The sequence below is a fragment of the Vicia villosa genome, linkage group LG2 (genome assembly GCF_029867415.1).
Source record: "Vicia villosa cultivar HV-30 ecotype Madison, WI linkage group LG2, Vvil1.0, whole genome shotgun sequence".
NCBI lineage: Eukaryota > Viridiplantae > Streptophyta > Magnoliopsida > Fabales > Fabaceae > Vicia > Vicia villosa.
In genome coordinates this window covers 188,720,055-188,737,740 of record NC_081181.1, presented here as the reverse complement: position 1 = coordinate 188,737,740, position 17,686 = coordinate 188,720,055, and the positions used below count along the sequence as shown (strand labels likewise).

The 17,686-nt window shown below is 35.6% G+C and overlaps 1 protein-coding gene across 3 annotated transcripts; it reads right to left on the bottom strand.

Annotated features, from left to right (window-relative positions):
• Positions 1 to 6,438: 6,438 nt before the first annotated feature.
• Positions 6,439 to 13,403, bottom strand: LOC131653334 (probable cyclic nucleotide-gated ion channel 20, chloroplastic). Of its 3 annotated transcripts, none has more exons than XM_058923444.1 (13): positions 13,204 to 13,403; positions 12,329 to 12,817; positions 11,991 to 12,182; positions 11,797 to 11,895; positions 11,451 to 11,588; positions 10,618 to 10,866; positions 10,129 to 10,287; positions 9,363 to 9,508; positions 8,945 to 9,022; positions 8,701 to 8,830; positions 8,178 to 8,430; positions 7,785 to 7,959; positions 6,439 to 7,471 (listed from the first exon to the last, which is right to left on the bottom strand). In XM_058923444.1, the coding sequence occupies exons 1-13, from the start codon at positions 13,255 to 13,257 to the stop codon at positions 7,348 to 7,350; spliced, it is 2,286 nt and encodes a 761-aa protein (XP_058779427.1). In that variant the 5' UTR covers positions 13,258 to 13,403; the 3' UTR covers positions 6,439 to 7,347. The 3 variants fall into 3 exon arrangements, with proteins under 3 accessions (XP_058779427.1, XP_058779429.1, XP_058779428.1); XM_058923446.1 differs by having other exon boundaries at positions 6,440 to 7,471; positions 7,785 to 7,944; positions 13,204 to 13,402; XM_058923445.1 differs by having other exon boundaries at positions 6,445 to 7,471; positions 7,785 to 7,947; positions 13,204 to 13,399.
• Positions 13,404 to 17,686: the final 4,283 nt, after the last annotated feature.

The window sequence follows — 17,686 nt, the reverse complement described above, 5'->3', positions numbered from 1 at the left end:
TGAAGCATTGATTGATAGATTTCCCTCTTATTCTCATGAGTATGGTATGATGCCACATTGGATTAAGGTTTCTAATACAATGATACATTGTATTTAGGGTTAGGGTTGTGACCAAGGTTGTTATCATAACAATCTTGGATTTATATTAAGTGGATTTAAATCAACGATAATGTTTTTTGTTGTATAATAATGTGTGGTTATGCCCTTGGGGCATAATTTTAATAATTGAATTATGGTATATTGGTGTTTGTGGTTGTGGATCTGTATTTTTTTGGGCGATGGGTTCCAATGGGGTGAAGGTCGATAGATTGTAAAATTTAGAGAAAAAGTCTGAAAAATCACAAATAGAGATTTTCGAGTAAGTTTGAGTTCGGTGACCTTTCGTTGCGTAGTTGATGAATTTAGAATCATATTTTTATTTGTTTTGGGTCCTTTGACAAGTTGAGAGTTATAGTTGAAAGTATTTGACTCTTTTGAGTTGTTTGAGAAATATTATTACTTATTTAAGGATGTCAAGTTATTAGAGTCACGTAAATTCACTTATTAGGTAGTTTAGAGTAATTTCTAAATTATATTGTTTCCTTATGATAAGGCGAGAGTTGAGTTTGTGATGTTTGATTCATATTTATCTTTATCAGTAGGGAGGAAAATATAGAAAATCGCATGTGGACATAGAAGGGGATTGGCTGTCTTGTTTCATGCGTAACTTGAGTTTCGTAAGACTGTTTTATGTGTCGTCAGTTGTGTTAGAAAAATAATGTAATAATATTTCTTTTGAGGCGGGGTAATCGGGTCTAAGGTCACTACAACGGTAGCAGTTTTCTAGTTTTTATACCAAATGCGTAGTCAATTTTAATCATCTGTTAGTCATCGTGTTTCACGCGTAACTTAAGTCTCGTGAATTTGTTTGAGGTGCGGTCATTTGTGTTGGAAAGAGGGTTTAATGATATTTTAAACTGGAGAGTTTGATAATTTTATCATAAGTCTATAATATTTTGTGATATCTTGAAGTCAAGCATTATGTTTTAGAGTTTATGCAGGAATTATTGTGATTGGGTTGAAGTGAAACAAATAGAACTATAGTTAGAATATTTCGTTCGATATGCAATAAATTGCATTTGAAAGAGGGTTTAAAGATCTTTCAAACTGGATAATTTCATAATTTAATCATAAGTCTATAATTTGTGGTGCTATTTTAAATGAGATAATTTTAGAGTTAGGTCCAGAGTTTTGAGCAATTTTGAGTTTAGTGACCTTTTGTTACCTTGTAAACTTTATTGTTGTGAAACATGCATTCATTTATATCAAATATATGTAAGACTTCGGTTCGACGAGATCACGATTCATAGAGGAACCAATGACGATCTCAAGTTCAAATGGGGAACACGATTCAGAGAGAAACGAGAGACATGGATAATTCACTAACATAACTTCGACATCCAAAACTTGGTACCACATACATCTTGAGAAAGGAGTATATTGCCTTATACATTTGCATTATAATTGATGTTGCTGTAAATTATTGTGTGAGAATGATAATTGATCTTATTGTTAATTGAAGACTATCATTCATATGAACTAGGCACTTGTGTTGCGTAAGAAGGAGTGACAGCAATATCAAAGCTCTCATCATCACTATGAGGAATGTGTTTTCCTTTTAGAACAATTGACCATCTCCCCGATAAGTCTGCAGGGTCTTTCACATAAAAAAATTGTTTCGCTTGAGTAGCCATAATGAATGGTTCGGTCTTTCACATGTTTTTAGTTTAGGAGGACAACGTTATTATGTGTTATTTTTAGATGATTTCACAAATTTTCTATGGACTTTTCCATTAAAAAATAAAGGGTTAAATATGTTTTTAGTCCCTATAAATATGCGACCCTGCATTTTTAGTCCCTATAAAATTTTCTTTCAATGAATGGTCCTTATAAAATTATTATGCACCTAGTTTCAGTCCCTATTGTCAAACCAATGTGTATTTTAGAATTATTATTTTGCAGACATGTTCATAATGTTTTAAAAAGTTCCTGGAAAAAAAAAGAAACTCAAAATTTAATTTTTAAGTTGAGATTTTCATTACTTTTATCATTATTTTTTGAAATTTGAAAAATTCATATTTAATTTATCTCCATTTAAAAAATTCTAAAACTTGATAAATAAATATTCTACAGTATTCAAAACATATATAAAAAAAATTATTCAAAAGTTTAAAAATTAAAGGGTAATTAAACAGTTTTTAAAATTTTAGAAAATAGCAGAGACTGAAATTGCATGCATAAAAATTTTAAAAGGACCATTTATCGAAGGAAAACTTTATAGGGACTAAAAATGCAGGGTTGCATATTTATAGGGACTAAAAACGTATTTAACCCAAAAATAAATCTCAAGTTCATTCTATGTTTCTTCAATTTCGCACTTATATTAAAACCCATTTTGAACAAGAAATCAAATGTTTTCAATATGATAATAAAAAATAATATGGCAATGCTTTCTTTCAAAAATTCAGTGAACTTAATGGCATGTCATTTAGGTTTTTATGTCCTCATACTTCCCCTAAAAATGGAAAGGCTTAAAGAAAAATTCATCATCTGCGCCCTTCTAGCCTATGCCTCTATCCCACAATCCTTTTGGCACAATGCCTTGCAAATGGAAACATACTTACATAATATCCTCCCATCCAAAAAGCATGCCCTCCATTCACCAACTATGATACTTTACCAAAAAGATCCTTCCTACTAACATTTTTTTAGTCTTCAGGTATCTATGATATCCTCTAATTCTCTTAACTTCTAGAAATAAATTACAACCTCGATCAATACCATGTATATTCTTGAGCTATCACATGATCATAAATGGTATTAGTGTTATAAGTTGTCCATTCGTAAGATCTTTATTTCTAGCCATGTCATATTTGAAGAAAATGTGGTTCCCTTTTCTACCTTAAATGCTCCTAAGACGAGTGACTATATTTTTTAAGATAATGAATCCACACCTTTTATTCTTTCTCCCATGGCACCTCTCCACCAAATACTCAAACTCCAACTAACCTTCAATATAACAATTCATAAACACCAACCTCAAATCCACCTCCATCTACGCCTTCTCCCAACCAACCTTCCCCGTCAACCTTCCTCCATAGTTGTATCTTTTTCTCCTTTAACTCACAACAAACAACAAACCCCAGTTGCTACATTGACAACCACACATTTTCCTTCACCAATATTACCATAATACTCTCCTCAAATGACTACCCGAGCCCAACATGGTATAGTTAAACCTCACAAGCTTTTTGATTGACATACTTCATCTTAAACATCCATATTTCCCTTACCTACAAACCTTATAGATGCATTATATTACACTAATTGGAAAATGGTCATGAAAAACTAATATGATGCTCTTATTAAAAATAAGACGTGGGACTTAGTTCCTCGTCCGTCTAATGCTAATATTATTCGAAGTTTGTGGATTTTCAGACATAAAAAGAATTCAGATTGATCATTTGAGCAGTATAATTGTCTCTTTGTAGGAAATAGAGCGAATCAACAAATAGACGTTAATTATGGTGAAACCTTCAGCCTCATGGTTAAATCGGATACTATTCGCATAATACTCAACATTGCCTAGTCAAAAGCATGGTGTCTTCATCAATTAAATGTTAAAAATGCCTTCTAGCATGGAAATCTTGATGAAATTGTGTACAGCACCAACCTCTAAAAGTATGTCATCCGCAATTTTTGGACCATGTGTCTTTGCTCAAAAAAAGTCTCTCTATGGATTTAAAGAAGCATTGCGCGCCTGGTATTAGCGATTCACTGATTATGTCGCTACAATGGAATTCACTCACAACATTTATGATCACTCGTTATTTATTTATCATCATGGGAATAACCTGGCCTACATTCGCCTCTATGTAGATGGCATTATCCTTACTGCTTCATTCTACTCTCTTTGTGAGTATATTATGTCCAAGTTGAGTTCTGAATTTGCAATAAAGGATATAGGTTCTCTGAGTTATTTTCTAGGCATCTCTGTTACTCAACCTTATAGATGCATTACATGACCCTAATTGGAAAATGGTCATGAAAGACTAATATGATGCTCTTATTAAAAAAAATAAGACGTGGGACTTAGTTTCTCGTCCGTCTAATGCTAATACTATTCGAAGTTTATGGATTTTCAAGCATAAAAAGAACTCAGATGGATCATTTGAACAGTACAAAGCTCGCCTTGTAGGAAATGGAGCAAATCAACAAACACACGATGACTATGGTGAAACCTTCAGCCTCGTGGTCAAACCGGATACTATTCGCACAATACTCAACATTGCTTTGTCAAAATCATGGTGTCTTCATCAATTGAATGCTAAAAAATCCTTCTAGCATGGCAATCTTGATGAAATCATGTACATGCATCAACCTCTAAAAGTATGTCATCCTCGATTTTTGGATCATGTGTGTTTGCTCAAAAAAGCCTCTCTATGGACTTAAACAAGCATTGCGTGTAACGCCCGTTAATTCAATTAATTATTTAATTAAATTATTTTTGAATTATTTGTTGAAATGTTGTGATATGTGGATATAAGTTGCTATATTATTGCTAGTTGATTAATATTAGTAATAACGTTAGAATATTAATAAGATTAATTATTGGGCTAGTTTTGGTGGTAGAATGTAGTAAAGGTGGATTGTGAAAGTTAGGCCCAAAAGAATAACAAAATTGTGAGGTTTAGTTAAATAGAAAATTAGGTTAACCAATAAGGGTCGATAAGGATTTCTATAATTGACCGTGAGAAAGTTGCAGAGAAGGAAAAAGGGGCAAAAAGCTAGGTTCGATCGGAGATTTGTAGAGCGAACTTCAATCCAAGGTAAGGGTGGGATTCTGACTCTATAATGGGGTTTATGGTGAATATTTTATAGGGATTGGGTTTGTGTAAATTTGTTGTTGTGTATAATTGTTGTGTGGAATATACCGAATCTTTGTTGTTTTCATGTATGAGTGTTATAATGTTCTAAAATTGTTGTTTCTGGAAATTTGGTGTTGATTGTCATGAGTTTTGATACAGTTGCAATATTCCAAATGATAGAATCTGGCTGTTCGAATTATGTGGAAATTATGTCAGAAATATTATAGTTGATATATCCTTGTGATTATATGTTGTGTTGGTCGAAATTAATAATTGAGTAGAAATTTATGAGTGGAAGGAAAATTGAAGTCTAGAAATTAAAAGAATTGGTGCGTCGCGGGCACTATAGGGATTAGGTGGCAACTTCCTCCATAAAAGAGGAGTGGGGGTGGGTGCCACCCTTAGCATCAAACAAAGTGGTGGGGGCCACTATATAAAGAAAGGGTGGCTGCCTCTATGTAAGAAGGAGGATGGGGCGTCCACCCCATGGATGAGAAAGAGAACGGGGGCCCTAGCCCCTGTGGGGGTGACTGCCACCACTTTTTAATGTTTTTTTTTAATTTTATTAAGTTCATGTGACATGTAGTTATTAGAACTCTTTTCTTAATTATAGTAACAATTAGTTATGTAATCGCACATGTAGTTAACTAATGAAACAAAAAAATTAGTTGGTTGAATATAGTTAGTAACATTAGTAGAAGGTTAGTGTTAATTACAGAATATTAGCCATAGGTATCAGTAGAGAATAATTTAACAGGAAAACATACAGTAACTAGTAGTGAAATTTAGTAAGTAAATTATAGAAAATAGTGGAAGCTAGCTGACAGTAGAATAATACCATGGATAGTATAAATTTGTTAACATCGGTATTAACAGATATAGCGGAGCAAAAATATTAAGTCGTAGCAGAAAATTAATTAACGGAATATAGTTGAACTGTCCGAATAATTATATAGAGTATTTTGCGAATATTTCAGTTGAGACCGTGGATTGTATAAGTTGCTGAAAAGTAGATATTAATAATGTGAAGTTGCGGGTGCAAGCGAATCTTTTGTTGTTGTTTGTTGTAGGCTTATGCAAGTGTTGAATTGTTGTTGTTTGTTGTAGGCTTATGCCAGTGTTGAGTTGTTGCTATTGTTGTTGTTTGTTGTAGACTTATGCCAGTGTTGAATTGTTGTTATTGTTGTTGTTGTTTGTTGTAGGCTTATGTCAGTGTTGAATTTTTGCTGTTGTTATTGTTGGTTGTTGTAGGCTTATGTCAGTGTTGAATTGTGGTTGTTGTCGTTGCATTCATAATGTTGTCGCATACATGGCATAAATGTTGGGAGCTTATGCTCTGTAAGTTGGCCTAGACCGGCAAAAGTTTAAAGTTGAATGAAGGCTTATGCCTTATTAATGCCTCTATTAATTGGCAATGTTAAGTTGGGGGCTTATGTCCTGTTGGTACCACATGCATGTGCATCATAAGGAGTCACATTCCAAGTTGCATTTTTGAGTTGTTATGATGATAAAATAGTTGATTGTATTATGTTGATGATTTTGTTGTGATAAATGTTGTTTAAAAGTTGTGAAGCGGTGATTGTGCATGAATTGATTCTAGTATAGTATTTATCATACATCCGTTTACGATCACGTTTCTGTCTACGCCAATCACCAATAAGGGCCAGATTTCCCCTTTAGATTTGATCACGTTTCTGTTTTGGTTCAGGGAAAAGATTAGGTACGATCACTTGCGAGAATAAGTAGTTTGAACTCAAACCATCAGCTCACTTCCTCAACTAAATGCATGGGGACACTATCATGAATTTTTCCAATCCAATATATAACAAATCCCTCCAAAACCGCCAACCTGGGACCAAACCATGGCCACATCTTAAAGGCATACCATAGCAGGTCCAATGATCAAATCAGAGCCATGTGATGAAGATCAGGTCATTATCTATCTGCAAATGTAATCTAAATTATCTGTCCGATTAGGATTTAAGGTCCTAGAAACTATGATCCTTCTCCTATAAAATTTAACTTATGACTCATGTTTAAGTACACTATTTTAAGCCCTAAAACCTTCACATCACCACTCTTACTGACTTAGGTCATCAAAGTGTTTGCACACGCGACTTCCTCTATGGAGCCGCTGGTGTTCTCGTCTTTCAAACTATCTCTCAAGTACTCCTATAACTCAACCTTAGATTTTAGGAACTATAAATAGATAAATTTATTTTAAACACACTATATAAGATTAATAAAACAGATGCTTTGAGTTCTTAAAATACATTTTTTTTCATTCCTTATAATGATCAATTTAAGGATTTACTTACATATATACAGTACGTTCAATATATGACACCTACTTCATAACTCCCTATCAGCATACCAGCACACCACTGTTCTATTCCAAGGACTAGAGAATAGAGATTACATACATTAGAGTACAGATAGCCTATGAGTTCAATGTTTGATAATCAGTTTGTCTGGTATGAGAGCTACTTCGACGCTTCTTCCAGTATCTCCATGCCACCTGAATTCTGTTTGCTGCAAGAGATCTCCAATAAGGCGACGCATACCTAACATAACACAATCGTCAAATCAATATGTCAGATCCATGGTTTCGATAATGGATATTATTGTGCATAAAAATCACACCTATTGTAATATTTGTATGTAAATGTGATGGTCATCTTTTGTAATAGTTCCTAAAATATATTACAAGTGGTGGGTGGTCCTACCCTTACAAACTAGTCTTATATGAGTTTTAAATTATAAGTAATAGAGAAAAAAAATGAAACAACATTCTTCATGAAAGATAATGCAATTGAATCATAAAAGGGTGAGGATAGGATGAAGTTTTAGCACAAAAACGACAAGAAAATGGAATACCTTATGACTCCTTGAACACGAGGGCTCCGCAAGAATCTTGCAAAAAGAATTGTGACTTCTTCAATGTCTTTTGCGCGAAGAGAAAAAGCCTCCACATTGGTTAAGCATTTTACTGTTCTGTCACTAGTCAACCCCTTTCCTTGAAGCTTTACTTTTTTACCTTCTACATGAGAAACTGCGTTAGATCACGAGATCAAAGAGATGAAGATTCATCCAATAGATAAACAGAAACTTGAAAGCTTGAAAGGAAGAAATAATTCTTAAAACTCTTATTGATTGATAAAGGATAAAATGAAAATGATTACACTTTTCTCTTTATCTAATTTATATTTTTTCTGATAAACCACATTTATGAAACATGTTGTTTCGCTTTTCTATCCAGTGTAGTAGTACCTTTGCTTTCGGAAGATTGTTCAAGATACCATCTAAGAAGTTCTTCACCACAAGCATCTCCTTCAGATAACGAAACCGGAATTCGATCTTCTCCAATGCTCTCCAATTTTCCACGCACAATAAACACCATCTTCTGCACTAGACCGCCCTGACTCAAAATTTTACTTCCTTTGATGTAGGTTGTTTGTACTAGTCGCTCACAAATGGCATCTAAGATAGGCTCATCCTCATCCATCAGGGAAAAAATACGAACCTGTAAATCCGAACTTGTTTAATATGATTGGTTTTGATGTGTCATTGTTTTAGTTTCAAGATCATTATGCATAAAATTTGGGCATAAAAAAAATTTCCGCATTCAATTTAGATTGGATTCTAGTAAGATATTGGTAGACAAATAGGGAAAAGATAATTTTATTTAAAAGATCAAAAGCAAGGTTTTGAAATTCACGTAACATGTAAATCCGATAAACAAAATCCACTTAGAGAATAATCATGAAATTCTTTAAAATGTTTGAATGCATACTTTTTTAACAAACTTGAAGAGATGACGTCGTATGTCTGTCACAAGATCTTCTGGCAAATTCTCCAAAACCATTTTCTCAGGAACACCTCTTGTTGCAGCCCAACTATATCTTTCAGCCTGTCGTACTCTCCTACATGTCAGACATAGAATTTATCATTTGTACATTACGCTTGATCCATTATTTGATGGGTGCGTTTTTGACAAAGTTGGTGTGATTAGTTAAAGGAATTAGAACATTCCATACCTTTTGAGATCTTCTGGTAAGCGACGATGACTCATCCATTGCTCAACATCACGGCCTCTAAGTTGCATTTCCAGCCTCCTGTAAACAAGATGGAACAAAACATATTGAGTTTGTTACAATCCAAAGGAAGAAACACATCAAAATATCAATAACAAAGTTCTATTAAACTTGCATCTTTAGATAAATTTAAAATGGTCAACATGAACTAAGAAAACTCCCTACACATAATTATCATAACATAATATTATGACAAGACTTTTTCTAGTCTTACATAAGTATCACATTCCAAATTAATCATAATATGAATCACATAGTAGGTAAGATCAAACATAACAGGTGCGAGAATTAAACAGATGACAAACAAGCACCATTGTTGCCAACAATTCAAGTGCACACAAAGAAAGAAAAAAAGTTCTACCTTCGTCCAAGAGCTTGAAGAAAGTTTTGTATGTTTCCAATGAGAAGAGCAAAAAGCAAGAGTCCCAATCCAATGATGGACATTGTAAAGAGGACTTCCCACACAAAATAACTTGGGACTTGATTGCCAGCCAGAGTACTGATTTGCTGTATTAAAGATCACACTGGTAAAATTGGTAAACAATATTAAACCACTAAACATAATTAACCACAATTTTGATGTTAAATTATATTCAAACATACGTGATTTTGAGGTTTTCAAATATACAGGATACGGATTAACTACAATTTGTGTTTAAATATACACAAGTATATTGATTAATGACATTCAAAAACAAGGTTAACTTGTTATGTAGATGGTTAATAAGTTGTGACTTATTTTTATATTCATTAATCATCTATGAAATATAATTAACGGTGCATTTGAACTGCATTAGCCATCCAAATTATTTTTGAATTTTGATGTTCCATTTTGTGTCAAAATGACACGGCTCTTATTTTTAAAACCTAATTTGTTCTATCATCAACCATAATTGGTTTTGAGACATCTATTTAACATTTGCATAAAAGTTTACATATCAAATTACTTTGTCATCTTCATAACTCTTTTATTATACCATTTTATTAAGAAGATATGCCATTAAGCAGTTTATCTTCAAAGGAGGAACATTGTATTAAGCCCATTTGAACATTCACGTCTCGATACTATAGGACAAAATGTAAATAATTACAACAAAGGGAAGAAATTAAAATAACGAAATGCATACCTGGAATCCCCAAAACAATGCATACACATACTTGTTGATCACATTAGTTTCTATAGTAAGTGGTACAGCATTGGCATATATTCCATAAGAAAAAACACCAGATGTTGCATTTACACAAGCATTGGTGATACCTTTATCTCGCAAACATTGGTTAACCCTCTGAAAAAGGAAAGAGGGATAAAAGGAGAGAAGTTAGTAGTTTGGAAGTTACCAAACACTAATTTATAGAATTAAATTATTAATTCTTTTTGAACCATTCATCTCATATCACTGTCATGCTTAGTTTTAACTATAATACTTCCAATGTATTATCATATAACTTTTAGAATTTGGGATGAGTCTAATTTAATTCTACAAAACCGACTTGTAAGGAGAGGACTTCTCAAACCCCACATGCATGGTGAGAATTCAAAGCAAAGTATGAAGCTTTGTTGAGGAAGAAATTTTGTATTTCCTAAAATTGAAGCTTCAAATGTCATCTTAACTAACCTGTAGACCGAAGAGGTACCAACACGAACCAACAACATGGCCAGATAGCATAAAAATAAGAAGATTTAAAATGAAATTTGCCCAAGCCGACTCGAATATGAGTCCGGATGGAGACTGGCCAATTAGTAGAGGCAAAAATCTGAACAATCTAGGAATATATTGTACTAGGATGGCTAGACGTAGAAGATTCTTAGCATAATTTGCTCCTGAAGACCACAAGTGATTTGGTAGGATAAACAATATTATTATCTGCAAGTAAAACAACAAATTTGATGAGTTCATCATAAAAACCCGTAGTCTTTTTTACATATTAAAATTCCATTCCTTTCACAAACTATTTATTTGTTAGTATAGGTTATGTTCTAATACAGTTATCAAATTTGGCTTCGGCCTTCCCTCATAAACACACATTTAGACCGTATTTCATCCGACGTGGGACTCTCAACAGAGACAATAGAGCATTGCGAACTTATTTCTTGACACAATCAACAACAAGGCCTCTGACAGTGATACCTTGTTAAGTTAATTATCCTATAAGCCTGAGCTACTTAATTTCTGTTAGAAGTTAGTTTTTCTATCTTTAATAACTTTTGTGATGTGGCAGTGTTATGCTTAAGAACTTCTAAAGTATTTTCTTTCTTATTTCTATCTTTATATAAACAGGTTATAGTTCAATTTAATCATGTTATGTTTCAAAAAAAATTAATCATGTTTAAGTTCAACATGAGCATCTCTATTATTCAAGGAAAAAGATCATTTCATGTAAAAGTTCATGAGATAAAAGTATTTATGTGCATGCATCTAAGAGCATGGAGAGATAGGAGGTAGTATACCTGAGGAAGAGGTAATACAACAAATAAGTCGAAGAAAAAATAACGTTTAAAGTAATTAATAGCAATTTCCTTGGGACGGTCAACTAAATCTCCAGCACCAACCACCGTTGATTCAGGAGCAACATAAGCCAACCTAAACTGCAAAGAAGCAACTTACTAGAGTTATTTAATCTTTATATTATAAAAACATGTTAAACTAGACTTAAAACTCAACAACCAAGTTTAAGATTCAGAACACATGCACATTTTTCTTCTAATAGGTAAATAGAGACACCGAAATTAAAAGACAAACTATTAGAGACATCTATATTTAAATGGTCAATCATTCTATGAATAAATGGATTACCTGGAGAAGAATGTTCAAGAAATACACAACATCAGTTATGCTTCTAAGTAAAACAAGTATATATGCCACTCCCCAATCGATAACGATTCTTAAAATATGCTGCAGAAAGCGAATAAGAAAAAAGATGTTTTTTTTAAGAGTAAAGTAAATGATTGGGAATATTTCACAATTAAATAAAAGCAAAAGAATCATACCTTGTCCACGTAGATTGAGAAGAAAAATAATGGATCAACAAAAATTGCGACCAAGCAAAATATGGCCAAAAACTGGTTCCATTGTTGTACAAATTTAGTGTGAGGGTTCATCACTCCAGGAGTACATGAAAAGCAGAAAGAAAGAAATTTTCTTCCAAAACCTTTGGCATCACCATAAAGAGAATTGTGGAACTGTAGACATCCATTAACAGCAAATAATTTGTATAAAAGGAAATTAATAAGGTAACAAGAAGTACAAGTATACTGATACAGTATCAGTAAGTTTGCACAAGAAGTTACAAAGAATTACTGGTCTATTACTTTAGGAAGAGAGATACCTTGGGATCAAATATGGCGGAACCGCTTGGTCTTCTTTGCTCAGAAACTTTGACGTAAGTTGGGCAAGTTGTGCAATAAGGATCATTACACATTCCGAGTTGTCCGGACCTCAACAAGTGTTCATTTTTTCTGTCATAGTCATTCTCCCAATGATTTTCATCTGTCTTGTTCTCTCCTACAGTGTTTCGCGCCACTACTAAACTATTCTGAAAAGGATTTCCAGTAGCGGAAGTAGCATGTAGTGGACCGCTCATTTGGTTAAACGGAGTTTTCCTCACCGTACGAAGCGGACCAGTATGTCCGACAAGATTTGGTTGTCTGTCATATGGATGATCCAAAGAAACCATAGGAATAGACATTGAGGCACTTCGTGTCCTAAATATGTTTCTTCGAAATGAAGAACTCTCAGGTTCATCGGATCGTTGTGCACGTGTTATTGGCAGAATTGGAACTTCGTCATTATCAAAATGATTCATGTTTCCTTGATTCTGAAAACAATAAAAATCATCAAAATATTTATCTATGTACCATATCAGCAATTTTAAAATGAAACAATCCAAAAGAGGAAATATAAATCATAAAACAGTAAGGTGAATAGCGGGGTGTCGTGGGTTCGAACTCGGCTCTTGCATCTCATAGCCCTGCACAGCTACCATCAGAGTTGGCTTAAGGGAAAGTTAGTTGGTTCATTTTAACAAACACATTTATGCAATTTCTCTTTGCCATACAAAAATAACTAGGTTTCTTAATATGTGAATTAAAGGGGTAAAGAACAAGCAACAATAATGAAATTATAAACAAAACAAAAAAAAGCAGCAATAAAGAAGAAACATGCAGTAGAGAAAGCAAATCCAGAAAGAGTAAAGAGTGAGACCTGATTAAAGAAGAAAATTCCAAAATTAGGTTGCACTGATTCAAGTAAAAGCATGCATTTTGGGGGGATTTGTGATGATTGAACTGAAAATAAAAGAAAATGAAGTGCGAGTGTGTGTATGAGAGTGTTTTGGGAAGGTGAAGACTTCGACAAGTCAATTCGTAAGGTGAAGTCATTGAAGGCTTGGCGCGTGAATTTCAATGTTTACAAGTGCGCTTTGTTATGGACGTACAGAAACAGAAACACTTTTTTGCGACAAGAACATTGACGAGGATTGACTTAACTTTAGAAGATTTAAAATTATTTTTTCTAGTAGATTTATTTGACTCCTCTTTTTTTTTTTTAAATTTCTTTACCCAGCTCCCTATGGGGGTCACCCCCAGCAAAAAACCTAAACTACCCCTGCTTCGGAGATGAATCTCCGAAGTTATATTTTTTTTTTGAATTTTTGTTGACTTCGGAAATGCATCTCCGAAAACACCAATTTTTTGGTGTTTTCGGAGATGCATTTCCGAAGTCAAAAAAAATTCAAAATCCGTGCATATTTTCGGAAGTTCATTTCCGAAACTGTTGTTGCATATACAAATTTCCCTCCTTCACTATTTCATCATTTTTCTCCAAAACTTCTCAAAACCCTCTCTAAAACCCAATCAATCTCCATCAATTTTTCGCCCTAAAATCAAGTTTCAAACCGTTGATCACGTTAAAGGGAGCATAGAAAGCTACAATTCCAGGTAAACATCTCTCATTTCATCCCCTATTTCACTACATTTATTCAACAAATTTATGCTGAAAACTGATATGGTTCGGAAGTTCATTTCCGAAATATATTACCTAAAAAATTTCGGAAATGAACTTCCGAAATATGCCCTGGCAGTTTAAAAAAAAACAGTTTTGGCCAATTTTGCTAATTTATTCATTTGTTAGGTATGGTGCATCCGGACAACATTGTGCAAGACGATGGAGTATTAGTTCCGGAAATTGTCAACGTTAATAACGATCTGGTTATTGACGTTACTCCTATGATCAATGCGGTCGATGTTCGGCAACATTTTACAAATGATCGGAGCTTCGGTAGTCGCGAACAATTGATTGATTGGGTTCGGAAGGAAGCTAACAAACATGGATTTGGAATTGTTATTTTAAGGTCGGACAACGGAAATAGTAGGCGGAAAGCTTTCGTTGTTTTGAATTGCGAACGGGGTGGTAGTTATGTACAATCAAACCGGGTGCTAAAACACGAGGACACGGGATCGAGAAAGTGCGGGTGTCCGTTTAAGTTGCGTGCCACTCGGAGGGTTGATGATTTGTGGCGGTTAACCGTAATTTGTGGAATGCATAATCATGCCTTGGATGTCAAGTTACACGGGCATCCAATGGCGTGTCGTTTGTCCCACGAAGAGAGGAATGTGATATCGGACCTAACGATAGTCAAAGTGGCGCCTCGCAACATACTTGCCGATTTGAAGCGTAAGAAACCGGATAGCGTTTCAAATATCAAGCAAATTTACAATGAACGGCACAATCTCAAGGTTTTGAATATGGGCCCTCGGTCGGAAATGCAACAACTTTTGAAACTACTAGGCGATAACAATTATGTTTCAAGCTTCCGAACCTCTGAGGACAAAGTTACGGTGCGTGATATTTTTTGGACACATCCCGAAAGTATCAAATTATTCAACACATTTCCAACCGTTCTTGTCATGGATTCGACGTACAAGACAAACAAGTATAGGCTTCCTCTTCTAGAGATCGTCGGTGTGACCTCGACGGACAAGACTTATTCGGTGGGGTTTGCTTTTTTGGAGTGTGAAAAAGAAGACAACTTTACGTGGGCCTTGGGAATTTGCAAGTCTTTGTTAGTTGATCAAGAGGTTATGCCAAACGTCATTGTCACCGATCGGGACAATGCTTTGATGAATGCGGTCGATACCGTCTTCCCGACATCTACCGCTTTACTTTGCCGGTATCACATAACTTGCAACGTGAGAAGCAAGTTGAAACCCGCGGTTGGGACAAAAGATAGGCCGGATGAAAACGGTAAATTTGTCAAAGCCGGTGTTGTGGTTGATAGGATAATGTCGGCATGGAGGGGAATTTTGGATGCATACTCCGAAGAGGATTATACCAAGAAATTGGTACACTTTAGGTCTTTGTGTGGTTCCATTAAGACTTTTTGTCATTACGTCGAATCCACCATTCTTGACAAAGTTAGAGAAAAAGTCGTGTGCGCTTGGACAAATCGGGTTAGATATCTTGGTTGCACCACGACTAACCGAGTTGAACCCGCACATGCGGTCTTCAAGAGGTGGTTGGGTGATAGCAAGGGAGATTTGTGTCGCGGATGGGACACCGTGAACCAAATGCTTGAAAATCAACACAATGAAATTCAAACGTCGTTCGGTCGGAGCAAGACGGTTATGGAACACCGGTATAAGGGCCAAATTTTATTCTCCCAATTGATTTACAACATATCTCGAACGGGTTTGAATTTTTTGTTTCATGAAGCTAAGCGGTCGGAGACCACGGGGACGGATAGTTCATTATGTGGGTGCACCATTAGAACTACATATGGCCTTCCGTGTGCTTGTATACTTGCAAAAAAGAAAAATTTGAATTCACCCATACGCATGGATGTGGTAGCCGACCATTGGAAGAAACTTCGTTTTGATGATTTTGACCCGCCGAAAGAAAATGACTCCAAAATCACCATCTCCGACGAGTTGGAAGTGATAATGGAGAAGTTTGCTAAAGCGGACGACACAACAAAAATGCACATAAAAGAACAATTGCGAAAGATCGCATTTCCGGAGACCACCGATTTGAAACCGCCATCTCAACCGGTTAAAACGAAAGGTGCACCGAAAAAGTCCAAAATTACACAAGATGACACGTCAACAAAACGATCTCCTTCCTATTTTGAACATGTGGATGCATAGTTCCCGGAAATTCATGAGACACCGAAGTCTAAGTGTAATGGTAACAAAGGAGCCCGTATTTCGAAGCCACCTCGCACACCGCCGATCAAAAAAACACCAATTGTCTACATTGATGAGATGCCACTTTTTATGCACAAATATATCGATGACATCGTTGATGTTGGCGGCGACGGCAATTGTGGATATCGGGTCGTTGCGGGTTTGCTCGGTAAAGGGGAAAATAATCACACTTTAGTCCGACGGGAACTCATTGCGGAGTTGACTTCGCATCGGGACATCTACGGCCGACTATATGAAAATCAAGAAAAGTTTGCGAAAATTCATGATTCACTTGTTCCATCACTTACCGGTATCGCTCCGGTCTCGAAGTGGATGTCATTCCCCGATATGGGTCATCTAATAGCAAGTGCCTATGATATTGTATGCGTCGATTTGACGAGGTTTGGACTAAGTGAGACTTTCTTTCCACTTCATAGTCGACCGCCATTAGACTCGTCGGGCCGGATCATATGCATCGAGTATCTACGATCGCGGCACTTCGTCCAAGTGTTTTTGAAACCGGGGTGTCCTATATCGGCGGCTACTTGTTGTCAATGGACCGCACATCGTTCAAATGAGGCGGAGACTTGGCCGGATCCTTTCGTTTCAAGAATGGCGGAGTTTGAAGAAATGATGAGCCAAGAGCGCGAGCAAAATAGAGAGCGGTCGAAGGACGTGCCTATTTTGGACTTAGGATCCACCGATTGGTTCGGTGAATTTTAGTTCGTTCCGGATCGTTTTTGTTTGTAACGATCATTTTTTGTATGTATTGTTGTTTATCATGTAAAATCGGACCGATTCAATACATATATAATATAAGTATGTTTTATGTCATCTTTGTTTAATTTATGTTTAATGTCAATTTCATTTGTTCAATTTACACAACACACTAAGCAATCAACAAAATGCAAATTTTATGTCTGTTTCTGCATAATTCGGAAATGAACTTCCGAAATATGCGTGTCTGCCTCCTAATTTCGGAAGTTCATTTCCGAAATGTCCCCTGAGGCAGGATAAGGTTTGTTGGGCCATCAATGCTCCAATAAGTCTATAAATACCACACACTCTTCTTCATCCTCTTCACACCACAAAACACAAATGACACAAACCTACCCCCACCTAGCATTCGTCTACTTTGAAACCGGCTACCCGATGCCGTTCCAATTTCGCTTCTCGCGCGACACGCCGTTTGCGGAGTTGATACCGTCGCTCAACACGCTTTTGCGCTATCCCGAGAATCGAAAGGTTGTCAAGCTCGAGTACCGCTCGCCATCGCTTAACGACGAGGGAGACATTAAGTTCACACCTTTTGAGATCAAGAACGACGAAGATTTAGCGGTTTTGTGGACAACGTTCGACCGATTTTCTTCGAAAGGCCCGATCGAGTTGGACGCGAAACTTCAAAGATCGGCGGACGACGTAATCAAAATGTTGACTCATCCCCACCTACCCGTGTTCAACAATATGTAACTTTAATTTTCAGTAATATTATCGTTGTAATCTTC